The sequence below is a fragment of the Nycticebus coucang genome, chromosome 21 (assembly GCF_027406575.1).
Source record: "Nycticebus coucang isolate mNycCou1 chromosome 21, mNycCou1.pri, whole genome shotgun sequence".
NCBI classification, from domain to species: Eukaryota; Metazoa; Chordata; class Mammalia; order Primates; family Lorisidae; genus Nycticebus; species Nycticebus coucang.
This window is the reverse complement of record NC_069800.1, coordinates 44,087,858-44,112,403: the sequence shown is the minus strand read 5'-3', so window position 1 is coordinate 44,112,403 and position 24,546 is coordinate 44,087,858. Positions and strand designations below refer to the sequence as shown.

The following is a 24,546-nucleotide window of genomic DNA, read 5'->3' as shown; positions in this document are numbered from 1 at the left end:
CTTATCAGCCACTATTGTCTCCAAACAGCCAGGCAGATACCAGATGTAAAGGGTCAGACCAATGGCAGGCCCCCGAGGAGTGATGGTCCCAAGATAACTAGAAGATTGTCCCTTCTCTAGCCAGGTCTGTGACTGCAACTCTGGACTCCTCCAGCCTGCTGAGCCTCCTCCAGCCAAAAGTCAAAAAGGCTTGAAGGTTTCCCTCTGCTGACACTTTATGCATTTGACCCCCTCCGCACCCACCCCCAAAATGTGCTGAAGCCTGACCAGATCTCCAAGACAGAGCTGCTCTCTGAGCTCCAGGACCACAGAGGAGTGACACTCAGGTTTCCCAGGACCCATGGGGCTGTGGATAGTGTGACTCTGAGTTAACTGTGAAACCTACTTTATGTTTAGCAGCCCCCAGAACTAAAAGGTGACTCTGGAGCGACGATGACAGCTTGTTCTAGAGTCTATTGATCGGTCACTCAACCCCCCCCTTCGTGATTAAAGTTCCTAGAGGAGTCAGAAAGGTGGGCTAGAGCTCCAGAGTCATGCGGCATCTTCCACAGCTGGAAGCAGCTCCCGCGGGCGTGTGCGCACACATTGTAGTCAGCCAGGCAAGAGTGAACTATCTAAAACCTCCTCAGCCCCATCTCCTCCTCTCTCCCCCAAGTCACCTTCTGCCATTGTCACCACCTAGTTATCCAAGCGAGAAACCTCCAAGTCATTTCTGAGCTCTCGCCATTCTCTTGTACTCTAATATCCAGTCTGCTCCCAAGTGCTGTCCACTGTACCTTCCAGGCGCCTCTGGACTCACCCAGTCCCCCTGACATACTCTGCTGCCCTGGTTCAGAGCCCGAGGTCTCCCGCTGGCCTTGCTCCCTGTGTCACCCACCCACAGGTCTCCCTACCTTGCCCTTACATCTCCCATCCTCATCCTCTTCTGCAGTGCTTTCAAAGACAATTTTCTTAAAACAGTCCTAGTCCTAATCATGTCTGCTTTCTACTTCAAAAGCATTGCTTGTTCCTCCTTTGTATGAGATGAATCCTGAGAAATGAATTCGGAGTGACCTTGGTCCCATCTCTAGGCTTGTCTCCTTGTACAGCCCACTCTCTGTAACTCTGGGCTACTGGCTACCCAGTCACTTCCAAATACTCTATTTCCTTCCATTCGTGTCTAGATACTCGCACCCAGGACCCGCAGACACTATGTCAGGGCCCCGAAATGCTGAAGAGAACGCATGCTCTGTGGGTGTGTACCGTGCGGGTGCCTCACACATCAGCTGCTCCCAGAGCTACTTCATCACTCTGATGAGCCAGCCACCGTGAGCCACATTCTGCAGGCGAGGAAACGGGGGCTCCCTGAGTCTGGATGACTGACCCAATGTGGCATGGCTACTTTCCCCACAAGCTGCAGGGACGCAAAGGTGGCCATTACCCACGTGGTTGGGGACTTGGGGTCCTAGCCACATGGACCCTACAGCTCCAAACTCTTAGCTGACAAGAATGACTCTGAGTGAAGGGCTGGCTTTTAGTTTCTCCTCAATGCGCCTTCCAGGCAGACGGAGAACTACAAACCCTCCAGCCCCACCTTTAAATGTGGGAACACCGCACCTCCTCTGTAGCAAGTTTTAAGGTTCTTCAGCAATCACACTGTCAAGTATAAAAGAAAACCTCCGCTGCCAGGTGGTTTCTGGGTCTGCAGAGGCGTCCTCTGTGGACAAAGCCCCCATCAATAATGAAGCAGCTCTCCAGCGGCTTACCAGGCCAGAAAATTGCTGCTATTCATCAGATTCAAATAATCGAATCTGTGCTACAATGCATCAAACCCCTTCCAGGCTGAATTTTATGATTTCCACTATACAGTTCGATGTGGATTTAGTCCTATAAATCAGAACAAAATGTCATTCTACACGGACTGAAACCATTCTTTCCTTGAAATGGCCTGGGGAAAGAAAACCGCTATGCTACACTTACGTACCCTCACACACCTTATCTCACTTGACCCTCTGAGAACTCTGTAGGTCAGGAAAGAAAGTTCTCTTCTGATGGCTCAAGACACTGAGGTTCATATGGAGTAAGGGCAGGGCAGCCCTCAGACCAGTCTGCTAGTGCTGAAGCTCATGCCCATCCCACTGTGCAGGGTGGGCCGAGGCCCTGGGCAGCGTGGGGTTGAGAAGACCTTGCAGAAATGGGACCCGTAGTGGCCTAGAGAAGAGGATAGAACTAGTTGAAACAGGTTGTGGGAGAGGCTGCCCGTGTGGGCTCAACAAGGCGAACTGACACAGAGCCTGGGATGCACTTGGCAAGCAAGGAAAGCTGTGATTAGGCAGAACAGCCTTGGGAGCTCATGCCAGACACAGTTCAGCACGACTCCACAGGCCCTTCCCACTGGCTGGCTTGTGGCTCTTTTGTGTGCCCAGCCGTCTCTCCCACAAGCCAGTGCACATCTCTAGACCAGTGGCGGGCGGGAACATGTTTACACTCTCACCCTGCCCACCACCCAGCAATCTCTCAGGAACGGGTCATTAAGTAAAAAATACCTCACCACCCCATTCAACAGCAATCTCCTCCCAAAATCTTAAAAAAAACACAACAAAAAACCCCAGAGCATAATTATAAAGCCTGTCTCCTAAGATGCTTAGAATGGGGTATGTGCTGGCCTGCATTAATTATTTATTTATGGCAGCCCTCACTGACAACCAGGGACCTGGTTTAAAATCAAGACCCTCACCCATGGTGCATTTAACAAAACAAGGGTACATGTTAAATCTACTAAGTGTAGAATATAAATGTCTTAACACAATAACTAAGAAAATGCGGTGAAGGCTTTGTTAACCAGTTTGATAAAAGTATTTCAAATTGTATATAAAACCAGCACATTTTACCCCATAATTGCATTAATGTATACAGCTATGATTTAATTTTTAAAAAAAGGAAAAAAATAATAAAATAAAATCAAGACCCTCGTGTAAAATTTTCCAAAAGGGTCCAGACCTTCTAGGCCCCTGTCCCACTGCACCATGGGAAGGCACATCCTTTTCCGGGCTCCAAACACCGCAGAGCTTTCTGATTTGAGAGTGAAGTCCATATGGGCGTCACATAGAAAGCGACCCCTCTCGCCATCAGTCCTGGTGACTCCTCCGCTAGACCCCACTGCTGGCTATCTGTTGTCCTTGTTTGCCCAGCACCCTCTCTCCACCGGGTGGTCTTCCCTATCCCCTTCCCATGGAGTTCTGGGGGACTCTCAGTCATTGCAGCTATAGGAATAGGCAGCTAAATGTGGCCTAGCCAGAAATAGTACCCACTTCCCCAACCCACCTACGGGACGTGTGACCAGGCAGAGGACTTCCATGAGATCTGGAAAATGAGCAGAGGCAGAGAAATGTTTCCTCTCACTTGTAAATTACAAGCGACAAGGATGCAGACTGTGGGTGCTGCAGCCACCTTCCCTGACTCAGTAAGGGCCTATGAAGGAAGCCAACACTCCCAGGAAAGCCAGGAATTAGACGGATAGAGCCCTGAAGACTCTCTGAAACTCCCAGTTCCAAGAGCCAGCACTATTTCTTTTGGGGGAAGCTGCTGGAGCCGAGTTTCTGAACTTTCAACAGGAAGTGTCCCCAAGAATATAAGAAGAGACCCGCACAGCACAGTGGTTGGATGTGAAAGTTCCTGCTTTCTGGCACTGGCAGCTGGCCGACAAGATGTGACATAAACACACAAAGAGATGAGAACAGTCAACATCGAAGCTCCTAGGAGTCTATGATTCATTGCCAGTTGAACTATTACTGTCAGCTACATGAGTCGCTGAATCAAAAGTCAACGCCCACTTGCTTAGGGTTGACTGGATCAACACTGTGTAGAAACGGATTCAAGAGCGGCCAAGAGGAAAGCTCAGGAAGGTTACGGGAGGGAGGGGAGAAAGGCTTCCCACCTTTACTTCCTCATGCCCCATTCCTTCAGCTCCTGGAACTTGGCTTCCGCCTTCTCAGAGAAACTCCACTCAGAGCAAACTTAGACTCTCTTCCCAGAAAACAGGTCTGAGCCTGTAAATGTCACATTTTTGTACACAATTTCAGGGGGCCTGTACACTCCTGAAGCCTATCCAGGAACTCCCTATTAAGAATTTTGTTCTACCGAAACCCAACTTTGAAGGAGAGTGGCCAGAACACCGGCCCAGTCATCACAGGGGCCTCCTCCCCTCCTGCGCCATCTCTGTTGACACTGGTTTTCCACTCTACTGGCTCTCCTTGGGCCACTCTGTGGTTTCCAGGCAGGCCACACTCTCCTGGTCCCCTGTCCACTGCTCTGTCTCTTCAGAGTGAAAGGAATGGAGACCCCAGTTTTCCCTGCCCAGTGCTCCTGCGGAAACGAACTCCCTCAACCCCCACACCCAGCAGTCACTCCACAGGACCCAATCCTCCTCCCACACCAGCCACAGCTGTCCCGAGCCACCGTTCCTCCTCTAGGGACTTTGGAACTGGGACCAAGCAGGAAGGCAGCGTCTCTCGAGGATGCTGCAGCTGAAAGGTGTCAAGTTTGGGAGCTGTCGGTGGCCGTGTTTCATTACACCACAGAGATAGCAAGCAGAGATGGGGCCCTGGTGAGAGAAATGAAAGCCAGGAGAGGGACATGGTAGGAGACAAAAGGCATGCAGATGGTGACCAGGAAGTCCCTGGTTTCCACCCCAGCAGCTACATCCCTGCTCTTGGATTCCAGGACAGTCCCCACATCTTTCCAGTATGCCTACATTGTGGGGAAACAAACTACTTCATGCACGTTGGGCATGCCTCAAGCTCAGCCCTTTCCCGAATCTTAATTTCCCCTGAAAAGCTCAGCAATTCATTCCTAGGTGTCAAGTAATAATGCTGTGTTGATAAAATAATTCCCAGGTCTCTATCTCCACCTTCTCACTGGCTCTTCCTTTCCCAGGGATGCCTTGCTATTATTTCAAACTTAACACACCTCAAATTGCACATCTCCTGTCCTCCTAAAATTGGTTTGTGCTTTAGGGAAATCATCTAAGAACTAAGCGAGTGGCTGTGCATTAGAAGCACTTGGGCACTTTAAGAAAATACTGATGCAAGAGCTGGCCCAGGGTATGGGCCTATAATCTCAGCTACTCCAGAGGCTGAGGGTGGAGGATCACTTTAGCCCAGAAGATTGAGACCAGCTTGGGCAACACAGCAAACCACTGTCTCACACACACACACACACAAAAAAATAATAGTACTGATCTGAGACTTCATAATACAACTGAATCAGAATCTCTGTGGGTGGAGTCCAGGCTTTTGAAAGCTCCCCAGATGTTTCTAATGTAGAGCCAGGGAGAGAAACACAGGCTCTCTGTTCCACCAAGCATGGGCAACTGGTGTCACCACTCTCTAGCCCCTTGCTCATGGTAACCATTGCTGATCAATTTCTTTCCTCTGAAGGCTAGAAGCAGCCTCAGAACCCTTTGCACCGTGGCTACCACATGTCACCAATCAGACTTGGCATGAGAGATGAGACACATCTGTCATCCTGGACTAGATGGAAACAGTATAAGGATCTACTATCTTAAACTTTAGAGTCTAACCTGCAAGAAAATGCATGGATTGCGTGTGGTCCAGGCCTCAATCAGGCTCAAACAAATGTTTGTTTTCTCAGGTCTTAGTTTAACGAGGTGTCAATGAGAAAACCTTCTCATCTGGCTTAGGATTTTAGAGACTTGGATTTTGATTTTACAATTGGTTCTTGCTCCTACTTGGAAAAGGAAGGGGGTGGGGTGGGAAGCATTTGTATGTGTTGCTTTTTTTCTTCCCTGATTACCCCCAAAAGAGCTTTCAAACAATCTGCTAAGTATTGAAGCACTGAAGTCATAAGCTAGTTGCAAGAAATCTGCTTACTGGAACAACAGGAAAGACATTCTTCTGCTTTTCAAAGGCTTTCCCATCATCTGGAGCTAAAAATATTATCTTCTGACCCAAAAAGCCACTAATAAACCTTGTTTCTATAAGCTAAGCAAGAGGGATGATTTTGGCCTAAGCAAAACAGCAAAGAGAGCAAGATTGTTCTCTGGGTTGCCCCAGCCCCACTCTCTCCCTGCTCCTGACACCCTTCACTTCCAGGTACCTCCCAACTGCCCTCACGCTGCCTGGAGTCCCCACAGGCTTCCCACTCCCATGGGCGCTCTTCCTCCCTAAGAGCCCCAAGTTAAAGCCCTTTTCTCCTCCCACACCCAAATTCTAAATCCTAGCTAGCTGTCAGGCACAACCCCCAAGCAGCAGTCTAGGCACTCACCCTCTCTTTATAATCTTGTTCGTGCACAGAACATTGCATTTCCTTTCCATTCAGTTAGGAATGTGGGAAGTGAGAGAACACTATCAGCACAATCTGTGTGTAGCCGGGGCCATTAGCTGCCCTGATGCACCAATAAAATATCAGATTAACAATCCACTGAAAAGCTAAAAAAAAGTTAAAATAGTAAGTTTTAATTACAAAGACAATTCACTTATCTGAGCCTTGCTCCCCTGGACTATAAGATAAAGAAAAATGAGATGTGATGTACTATATTTACATTTAAAAAGATGAGGTTGCTGTCCCAAATTAACCTTCAAATGTTGGTGGGGAGGAGTATGAAAGCATATTTTTGAGGCCTTTGTCAAATTCCCTGCTTCAAAGGACCATAGGCCACTATGCCACTAAGAACCTCACAGACAGCAGTACAGGGCCCCCGTTTGTGAAAGTTTTTGCGGAACTGACCCAGGCCTCTGGGGTTTATCTTGAAGAGTTAAGAACACAACAGGAGGTGAGCAGCTTTCCAGCTCTCTGAATGGTCACACACCTCTTGACTCTACATTTCTGCCTATAAAACAAGAACGGTCATCACCTCCCTCCCTCAGGACTCTTAGCAGGCTTCATCGGCAGCCAACAACAATAAAAATGTTTGTTATTTATAATACCCAATAGTGTGCCGTGTCTGTGAGGACAGAGCCCAAGAGCACAGGGATTAGCTTTTTAAAGTGCGATACGACTGTGGGTAGAAAAACTCCAGCCCTGACCTCCTTCTGAAAATATCAGAACAAGAGATGTACAGAACAACCCAGAGGCCACAACCCTGTCCACATTCACTAAGATTTCCCCTTCCCCACAGGCTGCTCCTTCCCCCTTATCCCTCCCCTAAATGCTGGAGCCCCTCTAGGCTCTATCCTAGGCCCTCTTCTCATCTCCCTCGGTATTCCTTCCTTAGGAGACCTCACCAGCCCCAGCTTCTATGACATTTTACTACATCCAGACACTGGTCAACACTCACCCCAGACTCTCCTACTATAAACCTGTACATCCACGGCTTAATTTGACAGAATCACCCAGACATGTTAGAAGCATCTGTTCAAAACTGAACTTGGGTCTGAGTCCAATGGCTCTCGCTCACAATCCTAGCACTCTGGGAGGCCAAAGGAGGTGGATTGCTTGAGCTCAGGAGTTCGAGACCAGCCTGACCAAGAGTGAGATCCCATCTCTAATAAAAATAGAAAAACTAGCCAGGCTTTCTGGCAGGCACCTGTAGTCCTAGCTACTCAAAGGCTGAGGCAAGAGGATAACTCAAGCCCAAGAGTTTAAGGTTGCTGTAAGCTATGATGGTGCCATGGCACTCTACCCAAGGCGACAGAGTGTGACTATCTCTCAAATAAATAAATAGATAAATAAAATAAAATAAAACAAAACTGAACTTGGGGAATTAACAGCTTCCCTGCAACTGGGAACGGTGAGATAAGATTCCAGGCATCCCTGGCTGGTGGGATCTGCCTATAATCATCCCTTTGAGAATACAGGGAGTCAGCAAGGGACTTCTGGACCCCACGAGGAGGACAAAAACAGTGGAAAACTGGCAAGTGGTTGCTTGAGTTTGATCGACCTAATCCCGCCCGCAGCCGTTAAGTACAAGCAGCAGTGAGACTGCAAACTGGAAAGGCCTTACCTGTGAACTGTTTTGGTGTTTTTGGACTTGGCACTCAGTTGAAGGGGACAGCTTGAGCAGGACTGCAGAGAACTTTGGGCATTGTCTAGGGCCCAAGACTGAGCTGCTGAGCCGGATGGAGCTAATAGTATTCGGCTGTGGGCCGCAGGGAGACACTGTGAGAGAACTGCCCTGGCAAGCTCTGCCCTCAGGGTCACAGAGCAAGGATCGGGTAGTAGGAGCTAGTAACGTAGTGACTGAGCAGCCTAAAGGCGGGGACTGAGCTGCCTTACAGCCTTAACCCTCAGGGACAGAGTGAGACTGATTTTGGCACACTGGAGCCACAAGCTGTTGCCCTGGGTTGAGTGCCATGGTGTCACAGCTCAGAGCAACCTCAAGTTCCTGAGCTTGGCGCCACCCGGACCTCCATAAGAGGTGACCCCCGACCTACGACCCGTGCCCGCCGGGCCTCCGCATGCCCTGACCAGGAACTGCAGAAGCCGCGCAACCCCATGTCCCCCGTGTCCTCCCTCCTGTACCCTTCCTGCCTCCACACTGGCCTGCTCCTCTGGCTAGAGACTCTGGTAGCCACATGCCTTCTGGAGCCCTCCCTGCCTCTGCACAGAGCCCTTCTCCTGGCCAGAGACTGCTGGAGCCTTGGGCTCTCTGTGCCAAAGTCACTGGGGGCCAGGCACTCCCAGAACCATGTGCACTACCTCCCGCCCTGTTGCTGGATCCGGGTGTGTCACACTCCAGAGCTGCTTCCACAACCAGAACTCCCTGGCTGGGGCAGCCCCAGAGAAACTACACAGGGTCACTCCCTACAAAGATCCAGCAACAATAGAGTGACTCCGCTGGGGTCTAATCATGGAGAGACACCTCCCCAACTCTGAGGACGGCCAGAGGCAACGGTGAAAAACAATCATGAGGCGAAATCAACAGAAAAACTCTGGCAATATGAATAATCAGAGTAGATCAACTCCCCCAAGGATCAATGGGGCAGACACAGCACAAGATCCCATGCACAAATAGCTGAGATGTCAGAAATCGAATTCAGAATCTGGAAAGCAAATAAGATGGAATTAGAATTCCAAGCAGTAACCCAAAAGATATCTCAAGAATTCAATGAATTCAGGGCGGTGCCTGTGGCTCAAGGAGTAGGGCGCTGGTGCCATATGCCAGAGGTGGCAGGTTCAAACCCGACCCTGGCCAAAAACTGCAAAAAATAAAGAATTCAACGAATTCAAAGACCAAATGACCAAAGACTTTGACACATTGAGAGAAGAAGTTGCGGCCCTCAAAGATCTGAGAAACGCAGTAGAATCCCTCAGTAACAGAATGGTATAAGCAGAAGAAAGGATTTCTGACATTGAAGACAAAGCTTTTGAACGCTCCCAAACTCTCAAAAAGGAAGAGAAATGGAGGGCAAAAACAGATCACTCTCTCAGAGAGCTCTGGGATAATTCGAAGAAAACCAATATTTGTCTCATAGGGATCCCCAAAAGCGACAAAGTGGCTTCACAAGGCACAGAGTCTCTTCTCCATGAGATTATGAAGGAAAACTTTCCAGACATGCCAAGAGATTCTGAAATTCAGATGGCAGACAGTTTCAGAACTCCAGTACAACTCAACCCAAATAAGACATCCCCCAGACAAGGGGAAGAATATTAGAATAACTGCAGATCGGGCAGCACCTGTGGCTCAGTCGGTTAAGGTGCCGGCCCCATATACTGAGGGTGGCGGATTCAAACCCGGCCCCGGCCGAACTGCAACAAAAAAATAGCCAGGTGTTATGGCGGGTACCTGTAGTCCCAGTTACTTGGGAGGCTGAGGCAACAGAATCGCTTAAGCCCAAGAGTTGGAGGTTGCTGTGAGCTATGTGATGCCATGGCACTCTACCTAGGGCCATAAAGTGAAACTCTATCTCTACAAAAAAAAAAAAAAAGAATAACTGCAGATCTCTCTGATGAAAACTTTCAAGCTAGAAGAGGATGGTCATCGACTTTTAATCTCCTAAAACAAAATAACTTTCAACCCAGGATCCTGTACCCAGCTAAACTGAGTTTCATTTATGACAGAGAAATTAAATACTTCAATGACATTCACATGTTGAAGAAGTCTGCCATAACTAAACCAGCTTTCCAGGATATTCTCAGACCTATCCTCCATAAAAACCAGCGTAATCCTCTACCACAAAAGTAAACCCACCCAGAAAATTCTGATCAAATTCCGACTTCCACAGTTGCAAAAGGATTAAAAATGTCCACCGGACTCTCAAAAGGCTTATCAATATTCTCAATTAATGTGCATGGTTTAAATTGTCCTCTGAAGAGACACAGGTTGGCTGACTGGATACAAAAACTCAAGCCAGATATCTGCTGCATACAAGAATTGCATCTTACGGGCGGCGCCTGTGGCTCAAGGACTAGGACGTCGGTCCCATATGCCAGAGGTGGCGGGTTCAAACCCAGCCCCGGCCAAAAAAAAAAAAAAAAAAGAATTGCATCTTACTTTAAAAGACAAATATAGACTCAAGGTGAAGGGATGGTCATCTATACTCCAGGCAAATGGAAAGCAGAAAAAAGCAGGCGTTGCAATCGTTCACAGATGCATTAGGCTTTAAACCAACCAAAATAAGAAAGGTTAAGGATGGACGCTTCATATTTGTTAAAGGTAATATTCATATGATGAGATTTCAATTATTAATATTATGCACCCAACCAGAACGCACCTCAATTTATAAGAAACTCTAACAGACATGAGCAACTCGATTTCCTCCAGTTCCATAGTAGTTGGAGATTTTTAACACCCCTTTAGCAGTGCTGGATAGATCCTCCAAAAAGAAGCTAAGCAAAGAAATTTCATTTTTTATTTATTTATTTATTTTTCTTAAATCATAGCTGTGTACATTGATATGATCATGGGGCATCATTCACTAGCTTCACAGACAGTTTACCGAGTTTTATACATACCCTTGTAAGATGCACGGCTGGTGTAATACCACCAATCCCCTTCCCTCTACCCACCTCCCCCCTCCTTCCCCTCCCTTTCCCCCTTCCCCCTATTCTTAGGTTGTAACTGGGTTATAGCTTTCATGTGAAAACCCTACATTAGTCTCATAGTAGGGCTGAGTACATTGGGTACTTTCTCTTCCATTCTTGAGATACTTTACTAAGAAGAATATGTTCCAGCTCCATCCATGTAAACATGAAAGAGGTAAAATCTCCATCTTTCTTTAAGGCTGCATAATATTCCATGGTGTACATATACCACAATTTATTAATCCATTCGTGGATCGATGGGCACCTGGGCTTCTTCCATGACTTAGCAATTATGAATTGGGCTGCAATAAACATTCTGGTACAAATATCTTTGTTATGACGTGATTTTTGGTCTTCTGGGTATATGCCCAGTAGAGGAATTACAGGATTGAATGGTAGATCTATTTTTAGATCTCTAAGTGTTCTCCATATCTCTTTCCAAAAGGAATGTATTAATTTGCATTCCCACCAGCAGTGCAGAAGTGTTCCCTTTTCTCCACATCCGCGCCAACATCTCTGGTCTTGGGATTTTGTGATATAGGCTAGTCTCACTGGAGTTAGATGGTATCTCAAAGTAGTTTTGATTTGCATTTCTCTGATGATTAAGGATGATGAGCATTTTTATCATATGTCTGAAGGCCGCACGCCTGTCTTCTTCAGAGAAGTTTCTCTTCAAATCCCTTGCCCAGCCTGCGATAGGATCCCTTGTTCTATTCTTGCTAATGCGTTTGAGTTCTCTGTGGATTCTGGTTATTAAATCTTTGTCGGAGACATAACCTGCAAATATCTTCTCCCATTCTGAGGGCTGTTTGCTTGCTTTACTTACTGTGTTCTTGGCTGTGCAGAAGCTTTTTAGTTTGATCAAGTCCCAGTAGTGTATTTTTGAAGCTGCTTCAATTGCCCGGGGGGTCCTCCTCATAAAATACTCGCCCATCCCGATTTCTTCAAGGGTTTTCCCTGCACTCTCCTCTAGTATTTTTATAGTTTCATGTCTTAAGTTTAAATCTTTGATCCAGTGAGAGTCTATCTTAGTTAATGGTGAAAGGTGTGGGTCCACTTTCAGTCTTTTACAGGTTGCCAGCCAGTTCACCCAGCACCATTTGTTAAATAGGGAATCTTTTCCCCACTGAATGTTTTTAATTGGCTTGTCAAAGATCAAATAATGGTAAGTAGCTGTATTCACCTCTTGGTTCTCTATTCTATTCCAGACATCTACTTCTCTGTTTTTGTGCCAATACCATGCTGTTTTGATCACTATTGATTTGTAGTATAGTCTGAGGTCTGGTAGCGTAATTCCTCCGCTTTGTTTTTATTTCTGAGTAATGTCTTGGCTATTCGAGGTTTTTTCTGATTCCATATAAAACAAAGTATTGTTTTTTCCAGATCTTTAAAGTATGATAGTGGAGCTTTAATAGGGATTGCAATGAAATTATATATTGCTTTGGGTAGTATAGACATTTTAACTATGTTGATTCTTCCCAGCCATGAGCATGGTATGTTTTTCCATTTGTTAATATTTTCAGCTATTTCTTTTCTTAGAGTTTCATAGTTCTCTTTATAGAGATCTTTCATGTCCTTTGTTAGATAAATTCCCAAATATTTCATCTTCTTTGGCAGCAAAGAAATTTTAGATTTAAACTCAACCATTCAACATCTGGACTTAACAGACATCTATAGAACATTTCATCCCAACCAAACTGAATACACATTCTTCTCATCAGCCCATGGAACATACTCCAAAATCGACCACATCCTAGGCCACAAATCTAACCTCAGCAAATTTAAAAAAATAGAAATTATTCCTTGAATCTTCTCAGACCATCATGGAATAAAAGTTGAACTCAATAACAACAGGAACCTGCATACCCATACAAAAACACGGAAGCTAAACAACCTTATGCTGAAGGATAGATGGGTTATAGACGAGATTAAGAAAGAAATCACCAAATTTTTAGAAGAAAACAACAATCAAGACACGAATTATCAGAACCTCTGGGATACTGCAAAGGCAGTCCTAAGAGGGGAATGTATAGCACTGCAAGCTTTCCTCAAAAAAAAACGGAAAGAGAAGTTAATAACTTAATGGGACATCTCAAGCAACTAGAGAAGGAAGAACACTCCAACCCCAAACCCAGCAGAAGAAAATAACCAAAGTCAGAGCAGAATTAAATGAAACTGAAAACAAAAGAATTATATACAACAGATCAATAAATGCAAAAGTTGGTTTTTTTAAAAGATCAATAAAATAGATAAACCTTTGGCCAACCTAACCAGGAAAAAAAGAGTAAAATCTCTAATTTCATCAACCAGAAATGGTAACAATGAAATAACAACAGACCCCTCAGAAATTCAAAAAATTCTTAATAAATACTACAAGAAACTTTACTCTCAGAAATATGAAAACCTGAAAGAAATCGACCAATACCTGGAAGTATGCCACCTACCTAGACTTAGCCAGAATGAAGTGGAAATGTTGAACAGGCCTATTTCAAGTTCTGAAATAGCATCAACTATACAAAATCTCCCTAAAAAGAAAAGCCCAGGACCAGATGGCTTTACGTCAGAATTCTACCAAACCTTTAAAGAAGAACTAGTATCTATATTACTAAACCTCTTCCAAAATATAGAAAAAGAAGGAATATTACCCAACACATTCTACGAAGCAAACATCACCTTGATACCCAAACCAGGGAAAGACCCAACAAGAAAAGAAAATTATAGACCAATATCACTAATGAATATTGATGCTAAAATACTCAATAAGATCCTAACAAACAGAATCCAACAACATATCAAAAAAATTATACACCACATGGTGGCGCCTGTGGCTCAGTCGGTAAGGCGCCGGCCCCATATACCGAGGGTGGCGGGTTCAAACCCGGCCCCGGCCAAACTGCAACCAAAAAATAGCCGGGCGTTGTGGCGGGCGCCTGTAGTCCCAGCTACTTGGGAGGCTGAGGCAAGAGAATCTCTTAAGCCCAGGAGTTGGAGGTTGCTGTGAGCTGTGTGATGCCACGGCACTCTACCAAGGGCCATAAAGTGAGACTCTGTCTCTACAAAAAAAAAAAAAAAAATTATACACCACGACCAAGTGGGATTTATACCAGGGTCTCAAGTCTCGTTCAATATATGTAAATCTATAAATGTAATTCAGCACATAAACAAACTAAAAAATAAGGACCATATGATTCTTTCAATTGATGCAGAAAAAGCTTTTGATAATATCCAGCATCCCTTCATGATCAGAACACTTAAGAAAATTGGTATAGAAGGGACATTTCTTAAACTGATAGAGGCCATCTACAGCAAACCCACAGCCAATATCGTATTGAATGGAGTTAAATTGAAATCATTTCCACTTAGATCAGGAACCAGGCAAGGTTGCCCATTGTCTCCATTGCTCTTTAACATTGTAATGGAAGTTTTAGCCATTGCAATTAGGGGAGAAAAGGCGATCAAGGGTATCCACATAGGGTCAGAAGAGATCAAACTTTCACTCTTCGCAGATGATATGATCGCATATCTGGAAAACACTAGGGATTCTACTACAAAACTTTTAGAAGCGATCGAGGAATACAGCAATGTCTCAGGCTCAAAATCAACACCCATGAATCTGTAGCCTTTATATATAACAACAATAACCAAGCCGAAAAAACAGTCAAGGACTCTATTCCTTTCACAGTAGTGCCAAAGAAGATGAAATATTTGGGAGTGTATCTAACAAAGGATGTGAAAGATCTCTACAAAGAGAACTATGAAACTTTAAGAAAAGAAATAGCGGGTGGTGCCTGTGGCTCAAAGGGATAGGGCGCTGGTCCCATATGCCAGAGGTGGTGGGTTCAAACTCAGCCCCGGCCAAAAACTGCAAAAAAAAAAAAAAAAAGAAAAAAAAAAGAAAAGAAATAGCTGAAGATGTTAACAAATGGAAAAACATACCATGCTCATAGCTGGGAAGAATCAACATTGTTAAAATGTTCATACTACCCAAAGCAATATATAATTTTAATGCAATTCCTATTAAAGCTCCATTGTCATATTTTAAAGATCTTGAAAAAATAATACTTCATTTTATATGAAATCAGAAAAAAACCTTGAATAGCCAAAACATTACTCAGCAATAAATACACAGCAGGAGGAATCACGCTACCAGACCTGAGACTGTACTATAAATCGATAGTGATCAAAACAGCATGGTACTGGCACAAAAACAGAGAAGTAGATGTCTGGAACAGAATAGAGAACCAAGAGGTGAATCCAGCTACTTACCATTATTTGATCTTTGACAAGCCAATTAAAAACATTCAGTGGGGAAAAGATTCCCTATTTAACAAATGGTGCTGGGTGAACTGGCTGGCAACCTGTAGAAGATTGAAACTGGACCCACACCTTTCACCATTAACTAAGATAGACTCTCACTGGATAAAAGATTTAAACTTAAGACATGAAACTATAAAAGTACTTGAAGAAAGTGCAGGGAAAACTCTAGAAGGAATCGGCCTGGGTGAACATTTTATGAGGAGGACTTCCTAGGCAATTGAAGCAGTATCAAAAATACACTACTGGGACCTGATCAAACTAAAAAGCTTCTGCACAGCTAAGAACATAGTAAGTAAAGCAAGAAGACAGCCCTCAGAATGGGAGAAAATATTTGCAGGTTATAAACCTCTGATAAAGGTCTAATAACCAGAATCCACAGAGAACTCAAACATATTAGCAAGAAAAGAACAAGTGATCCCATCTCAGGGTGGGCAAGGGACTTGAAGAGAAACTTCTCTAAAGAAGACAGACGCACAATCTACAAACACATGAAAAAAAGCTCATCATCCTTAATCATCAGAGAAATGCAAATCAAAACTACTTTGAGATATCACCTAACCCCAGTAAGAGTAGCCCACATAACAAAATCTCAAAACCAGAGATGTTGGCGTGGATGTGGAGAAAAGGGCACACTTCTACACTGCTGGTGGGAATGCGCACTAATACATTCCTTCTGGAAGGATGTCTGGAGAATACTTAGAGACCTAAAAATAGACCTGCCATTCGATCCTATAATTCCTTTACTAGGTTTATACCCAGAAGATCAAAAATCACAATATAACAAAGACATCTGTACCAGAATGTTCATTGCAGCCCAATTCATAATTGCTAAGTCATGGAAGAAGCCCAAGTGCCCATCAACCCACGCATGGACTAGCAAATTGTGGTACATGTATACCATGGAATACTATGCAGCCTTAAAGAAAGATGGAGACTTTACCTCTTTCATGTTTACATGGATGGAGTTGGAACATATTCTTCTTAGCAAAGTATCTCAGGAATGGAAGAAAAAGTATCCAATGTACTCAGCCCTACTATGAAGCTGAATTATAGCTTTCACATGAAGGCTATAATCCAAATATAGTACAAGACTATGGGGAAAGGGCCAAGGAAGGGGAAGGGAGGTGGGAAGTTAGGGTGGAGGGAGGGTGATGGGTGAGGCCACACCTACAGTGCATCTTAGAATGGGTACAGGCGAAACGTACTAAATGCAGAATACAAATGTCTACATACAATAACTAAGAAAATTCCATGAAGGCTACGCTGAATAGTTTAAAGAGAATGTTTCAGATTGTATATGAAACCAGCACATTGTACCCCTTGATTGTACTAATGTACACAGCTATGATTTAACAATAAAAAAAACTGAACTTGGCATGCTCCTTCCCCTAGCCCCATGCCAAGCCGTGCCTTCACCACAGTTCCCCTTTTCAGTAAATGCCCATCATCCTCCCAAATAGATACACACACACATATGTATTTGTTCATGTATTTAAAAAGTTACAGAAGAAAAATTAATCAAAATAATAAAAATGGTTACTGTGAGGAGGGAATAGGATGGAAGATGATAAGATTAAAGGAAACTTCAGTGAATGAACATTGATTATATGGTTTTGACTTTCGAAAATATTGTATATACATGTTTTATGTAATTAAACAAAAATTAAATCAAAAAGAAAAAATCTCTAAAAATTAAAAACACACTGAGGTAAATTAACCTCACTGCATGTCGTGGTGAGAAACTGACACAGAGAAAATAATTACTAAACACAGTACTTTGTATACCCCTACAGGGACACATTTTAAAGCCAAAAAAGAATCACTAATAAGTCTTAAATTTCATTCTGAGTCTTGCTGTTAGTAAAAAAAAAATAAAATTTTTTAAGGCTGTAACTAGTATATCGTGGATGTGCAGAATAGAATTAACATGAACAAACTATCTTAGAAAAGCCTGCTTGCAGGGTTGGCCCGTGGCTGAGATCTGGGAACTTGAATTTTAGGTGTTTCCCACGATTCTCAGAAATGTTAACAGCAGCTCACTGTGCCTAAACTGTTTGAGCAAACAGTGTGGTTTATGCTGAACACCTAATTTCTTTCTGAAAATCTGGAATTTTGAATTGTGCTAGGAAGAGGGTGCTTATGTGACAAATCCCCAATAAAAACGCTGGACACTGAGTCTGTAATGAGCTTCCCTGCCATCCAACACTTCACATGAATTGTCGACTCTTTGCTGAGGAGAATAAGCACTCATGGAAGCTTGTACCTTATTTCTTCTGGTCTTTGCCCCATGCACTTTTCCCTTTGCCAAGGCTACTTTGTGTCCTTTCACTATGATAAATCATAGCTGTGAGTTCTCCTAGTGAATTACCTAGAAGAACTAGGTGCCTAGGTGCCTCTGAAATAGTAGGATAGAGCATTAAGTCATTTCATTATTGTTATTAGGAAAGAAGATTTCTAGCATAGAATAAACAGATACAAGATACTAGTATAAAATCAAATAACTAAAAACACTATATCCTTAAATATGATTTTTTTTTTGTAGAGACAGAGTTTCACTTTATTGCCCTTAGTAGAGTGCCATGGTGTCATACTGCTCACAGCAACCTCCAACTCCTGGGCTTAGGTGATTCTCTTGCCTCAGCCTCCCAAGCAGCTGGGACTACAGGTGCCCACCACAACGCCCAGCTATCTTTTTTTTTGTTGCAGATGGCAGGGGCTGATCCTGCCACCCTCGGTATATGGGGCTGGTGCCCTGCCCACTGAGCCACAGACACCACCCAAATATAATTTCTTTTTTTCTTTTTTTTTTTATTAAATCAGCCGTGTACATTAATGTGATCATGGGGCACCATACATTGGTTTCATAGCCAAATATGATTTCTAATACCAGTATGAACCCACAACTTTTTCTTTTCCTATTTTTTCTTTTTGGAGACAGACTCTTACTCTGCTGCCCCAGGCTAGAGTACTGTGGCATCAGCCTAGCTCACAGCAACCTCAAACTCCTGGATTCAAATGATCCTCCTGCCTCAGCCTCCCAAGTAACTGGGACCACAGGTGCCTGCCATAGGGCCCAGCTAATTTTTTTTATTTTTACAAAGAAACAAAGGAAAAGTAAGTAAAAATAAAAATAGTCACCTCTGGGTGGAAGAGGGTCTCTTGCTCAAGCTAGTCTCAAACTCCTGAGCTCAAGAGATCTGCCTGCCTCCCTGTTGGTCTTCCAGAGTGCTAGGATTATAGGCATGAGCTACTGCACCTGGCCAATTTTTTCTTTTCTTAAAATTTTCTATATCCATTCATTGAAAGGCAGAAGCAATCACAGCTCAGCAGCACTGATCACTTCTAGTATTCTAACTGAGGTCTCTAAATATTATTTTCTACTAAAAAGGGGCCAGAGTTTTTTAGAGAAATGACCGATTAAAAGATAAGGGCAGAAAATGTACAAAATAAACCTGGGACATCATACTGAGCCAAGAAGGTATTAAATATTAACATATGGCTCTGTGCTTGTAGCTCAGTGGTTACAGTGTTGGCCACATACACCGAGGCTGGCGGGTTCAAACCCAGCCCGGGCCAGCTAAACAACAATGGCAAATGAAACAAACAAACAAAAAAATAGTCAGGCGGTGTGGCTACTTGGGAGGCTGAGGCAAGAGAATCGCTTAAGCCCAAGAGTTTGAAGTTGCTGTGAGCTGTGATGCTACAGCACTCTACCAAGGATGACATAGTGAGACTCTATCTAAAATAAACAAAAAATACACAAAAATATTAATATAAAGACACCAATTTGAAGGGGCTCCTGCTGAGCAAATCTGAGCATAAAAACACAAACTAAATATATATATGTATATATATATATATGTATATATATACACACACACATATATATATCCAAAATGATATGAAAACCCAAGCTTCTCTAGTCAACACTTGGGAGGCTGCTAGGGCCCAAACTCACTACTCTGAAAACTGATAAATAAAGGGAAAGAACCAAGTATTTTTCAGTATGAAGAGCATTTCAGAATAACCACACAGGTTGAGGAAAAGGTCTTTATTAAAGAATTCCAGCTAATAAATGCAGAAGGAAATATCAGATTTAAGCAATAGTCATTGACGGAAGCTAACCCCATTTAGGGGAGCGACTGATAGGGGGTTTTCATAATGGAGGATCAAGTGAACCACCTGAACCCAGAGAGCAGTCCTAGAGTCTCCAAATGTGTGGCAGCCAGACATCAGTTGTCTATTTACAACATGCAATAGGGAGTCCAGCACCACCTATGAGGTGACCTGAACAGGATCTGAATGGCATCAGGCCTCCAAGTCAGTGGTTTTTAACTGGTGTGCCCTGAGAGGATCTTAGGTGCACCACAAAAAAAAAAATTTTTTTTTTTTTTTTTGGCAGTTTTGGCTGGGGCCGGGCTTGAATCCGCCACCCCCGGTATATGGGGCCGGCACCCTACTCCTTGAGTCACAGGCGCTGCCCAAAAATTTTTAAAGATCATTAAATTGTTTTCAAAAGACATTCAAAGCACAGTAGGTATATTCTTTTTTTTAACTCTTTTTTTTGATCAACATAATTTAAGTGTGCCATGGAAGTTTAACTGTAGGTTCAAGTGTGCTATGAGATAAAAAAGGTTGAAAAACACTGCTCTAGATGGAACATCCAGTTGACAGGAAATATAGGGAACAGGGAAACACATTAAATGATACCACAGAGAAGCAATCAGCCAAATCCTGGGATGTGTATATCACAGATGACAAATGACCTAGTTTCTCCAAAAAATCAATATCATGAGACAATGGGGGCATGGAGTGTTAAGAAAGTGGGTGGAAGGAGGGTATCTAGTTATAGAATAAAGACACTAAACAAGAGTCAAAACAACAAAAAAGCAAATCTAATGATGTCATTCTCTTAAAACCCTACAGGTCTTGCCTACACCAAGTCCCCCTCTTGCTCCAGCCACATACAACTACATTCGCCTCCTTGAACTAGCCCATTCCTTTACCCCCAGGTCCCCCTGCCCACTTCACCTGGCAGAAGCCTGCTCAGCCTCCTCAGGAGGGTGGACAACCCAGCCCCTGCCCCAGGGTAAGATCAGGCCCTCCTCCTTGTTTACACTCTCACTGCTTCCTCTAGTGAGCACAGGTGGGTACTCTTTCTGAATCTGCCTTTCCGCCCAAGGATTTGAACCTTTGGGCAGACACTACATCTTTCAACAGAGTCTGACATGGAGTAGGGATGAAATAAAAATCTGCTTAACTGATGTGTGAACAAATAATGTATTAACTGTGTGGTTCAATCTCCCAGGTGGGAATCTGGGGACACACACTAAATCAAGAAGGCCCTGCTGGTCTTGACTGTGGTGGTATCTCTGGTTAGTACCCAGAGCCCAACCTGGCACTCAGAGGAGCTGAAGCTCCCAGGAAAGGACTTACCGCCTCATGGGACTTGGGGATGGGTACGATGATGGCCAGCACACAGATAAGCTGGAAGATGGCCCCCAGGAAGAGTCCGTACCGTAGCAGGTTCTCCAGAAAAGTAGGTTCAGGCACCTCGGGAGGTGTGAAGTCCAGGTCAGAGGCCATGGCCCAAGCCCCCCTGCTGCCTTAAGTCTCTTCTGATTCTCCACTCTCCAAAGCCAACTAGTAAATGCAAAGGGTCAAGTGTCATGTTTCTACAACTGACTTTTACGTACACACACAAATGCAAACTGCGGTGAAATGTTAACAAGTCCGGAATCTGACAGAAGATACATGAAGAGTCACTGAACCATTCTTTCAACTTTTTTATACGGTTGATGATTTCTAAAGATAAGGAAAATAAATTAGCAAATGCAAAAGGAAACATTTTAGCAAGAATCTCAAACACACATTCACTGAAGGTCTGCTGTGTTTCAGGCTTTGTTTATTCATTTATTTGTCATCTAGTCACTCGTGTGACAAATATTTATGGAACACCAAGCACAGAAGAGTGAGGAGAACAGCAAACCCCTGCTCTCCCGGGGTCCCCATGCTCAGGACAGAGGCAGACAATGAGCACACCGAGACGTGATGTGCCAGGCAGTGGTAACTCTTGGAAAAAACGTAAGAAGAGCATCATTTTCTTGTGTACAGGGAGACAGGCGGGGCCTCTGTGAAGCACAGAGATGGAAATTAAATGGCGGCTATGTGCGGTGAGAGAGTGAGCCCTGCCTGTACCTAACGGAAGCACGTTCCAGACCGAGAGAAAAGCAAGTGTGGAGGCTCCGGGGTGGGGATATGAGGTCAACATAGTGAGGCCAGAAGTAATCACTACATATGTGGTCAACTGACTTTCTTTCTTTCTTTCTTTTTTTTTTTTTTTCTGAGATAGAGTCTTACTATGTCGCCCTCAGTAGGGTACCATGGCATCACAGTCACAGCAACCTCAAACTCTTGGGCTTAAGTGATTTTCTTGCCTCAGCCTCCTAAGTAGCTGGAACTATAGGCGCCCACCACAATGCCGGGCTATTCTTTTGTTGTTGTTGTTGTAATTGCTGTTTAGCAGGCCTGGGCCGGGTTTGAACCATCCAGCCCGGGTATATGTGGCCGGTGCCCTAACTACTGAGCAACGGGCACCAAGCCATTGTCAATTGACTTTCAAATAAGGGTACCAAGACCATTCTGGGAAAAAGACAGTCTTTTCAACAAATAGTTGGGAAAACTATTTATTGAAATATTCACATTCAAAGGAATAAAGTTGGATACTTAGAAAAGAATCAAGGGGAAATGTTCATGACATTAAAGTTTGTGATGATTTCTTGCATAATGACATCAAAGCATAAGCAACAAAAGAAAATATAAATTACACTTCACATCAAATTAAACTTTTATGCTTAATAGGAAATCATTGAGAGAGTAAAAAGACAACGCAGAAAATGAGAGAAGATATTTTTAAATCGTAAGTGTCTATTACCCAGAATATATAAAGAACTACAAGGGGCTGGGTGCAGTGGCTTACACTTATAATCACAGCACGCTGGGAGGCCAAGGAAGGAGGCCAGGATTTCAAGACCAGCCTGGGCAATAGCGACACCCCCATCTCTACAAAAAATAAAAAATAAAAAAATTAGCTGGGTATGATGGCATGAGCCTATAGTCCTAGCTACTCAAGAGTCTGAGATGGGACAATTGCTTGAACCCAGGAGTTTGAGGTTGTAGTGAGCTCTGATCATGCCAATGTACTCTAGCCTTGCAACAGAGCAAGATGTTATCTCTTTTAAAAATTTTAAAAATAACTACAACACAACAAAAATCAGAACAACCCAATTAAAAATGGACAAAGGACTTGAACAGACAATAGACCCATTCAAGTATGTCTTGAATATATTTGCATACATACGTTCATGTATATGGATAGCTCCAAAAAAGAGATACAAATGGCCAATAAGCACATGAGAAGATGCTGAGCATCATGAGTTGTTAGGAAACACAAATCAAAACCGTAACAACTTTTTCTTTGGCCTAGGCATAGTGGCTCACCACTGTAAGTCTAGCACTCTGGGGGGCTGGGGTGGGAGGATCATTTAAGATGAGGAGTTCAAAGATCAACCTGAGCAAGAGTAAGACCCTATCTCTACTAAAAATAGAAAAAATTAGCCAGGCATGTAGTGGGTACCTGTAGTCCCAGCTACTTGGGAGGCTGAGGCAAGAGGATTACTTAAATCTAAGAGTTTGAGGCTGCTGTGAGCTAGGCTGAAGCCATGGCACTTTAGCCTGCAGTAACAGAGTCTGTCTCAAAAAATAAAAAACAAGGAGGCACCACTTCATACCAAATACGATGGTCACTAATAAAGGAAAATAAGTGTTGGTAAGGATCTAAAGGGATATCACACACTGTTGGCCAAAATGTAAAATGGTATAGCCCCTGTAGAAATTATTTTAGGGGTTCCTCAAAAAGTTAAAATAGAATTATCAGCTCAGAGCCCGTAGCACATTGGTCACAGTGCCAGCCACCTACACCGAGGGTGGCAGGTTTGAACCCAACCCCAGCCAACTAAACAACTGCAACAACAACAACAAAAAATAGCCTGGTGTTGTGGCGGGCGCCTGTAGTCCCAGCTACTCAGGAGGCTGAAGGAAGAGAATTGCTTAAGCCCAAGAGTTTGAGGTTGCTGTGAGCTATGATGCCATAGTACTCTACTGAGGGTGACATAGTGAGACTCTGTCTCAAAAAAAAAGAAAAAAAAACAGAATTATCATATGACCTAGAAAATCCACTACCAGTATATACCCAAAAGAATTACAGCAAGGACTCAGACAACAATATTCATAGCAGTATTGTTCACAACAGACAGAAAACGGAAACAACTAAGTTCATCAGCAGATGAACGGACACACAAATGTAGCATATCTGTACAATGAAATATTAGCCTTAAAAAGGCACAAAGTCCTGATGCATGCTACAACATGGATGAAAACATTATGAACTGTGAATAAATAGTATGCGAAATAAGCCAGACACAAAAGGACACTGTATGATTCCACCTACACAAGGTACATACCTAGGGTAGGCAAATTCAGAGACAGAAAGTAGAATACGGGTTACCAGGGGTAGGGGACAGGGGAACTGGGGAGTTAATGTTTAATGGGAATATAGAGTTTCGGTTTTAGAAGATGAAAAAGTTCTGAAAATAGCAGTGATGATTACATAACACTGCAAAGGCCACTGAATTTTATACTTCAAAATGGTCAAAATGGTAAGTTTTGTCATATATTTTACCACAATAAAAAAATTCATCTGTTTCTACTTTTTATTTATTATTTTTTTGAGACAGTCTTACTCTGTCACTGGAGATAGAGGGCCACAGCATCAGCCTTGCTCTCATCAACCTCAAATTCCTGGGCTCAAGAGATCCTATCTCAGCCTCCCCAAGTAGCTGGGACTACAGGTGCCTAACACAACAGCTGGCTGATTTTTCCATTTTTAGTAGAAATGGATTTCGCTGTTACTCAGGCTGGTCTTGAACTCCTGAGCTCCAGGGATCCTCCTACCTTGGCCTCCCAGAGGGCTAAAATTACAGGTGTGAGCCACTGTTACTTGGCCTCTTTTTACTTTTTAAATGTGGCTACTGGAAAATGTAGCTAGTTACTAAAATTACACATGTGACCTGTATGCAACTTCTGTGGGATGGCTCTAGGCTAAAGGGACTGTTGTAAAGACCTTCCTCTAAACTGTCACTGAGTCTTCACTGCTTTGCACCATGTTTCCAACATGAAGTGACTGAAGATAATAAAAATAACCTCCTA

At 43.6% G+C, this 24,546-nt stretch overlaps 1 protein-coding gene across 2 annotated transcripts in view; it reads right to left on the bottom strand.

Annotated features, from left to right (window-relative positions):
* MANBAL (mannosidase beta like) overlaps positions 1-24,546 on the bottom strand; it is a 33,910-nt gene that overhangs the window by 2,212 nt on the left and 7,152 nt on the right. For both annotated transcript variants that reach the window (XM_053574568.1, XM_053574567.1), the window contains exon 2: positions 20,716-20,922. In XM_053574568.1, the coding sequence (XP_053430543.1) occupies positions 20,716-20,865 (150 nt within the window). In that variant the 5' untranslated portion in view covers positions 20,866-20,922. The remainder of the gene's footprint in view (positions 1-20,715; positions 20,923-24,546) is intronic.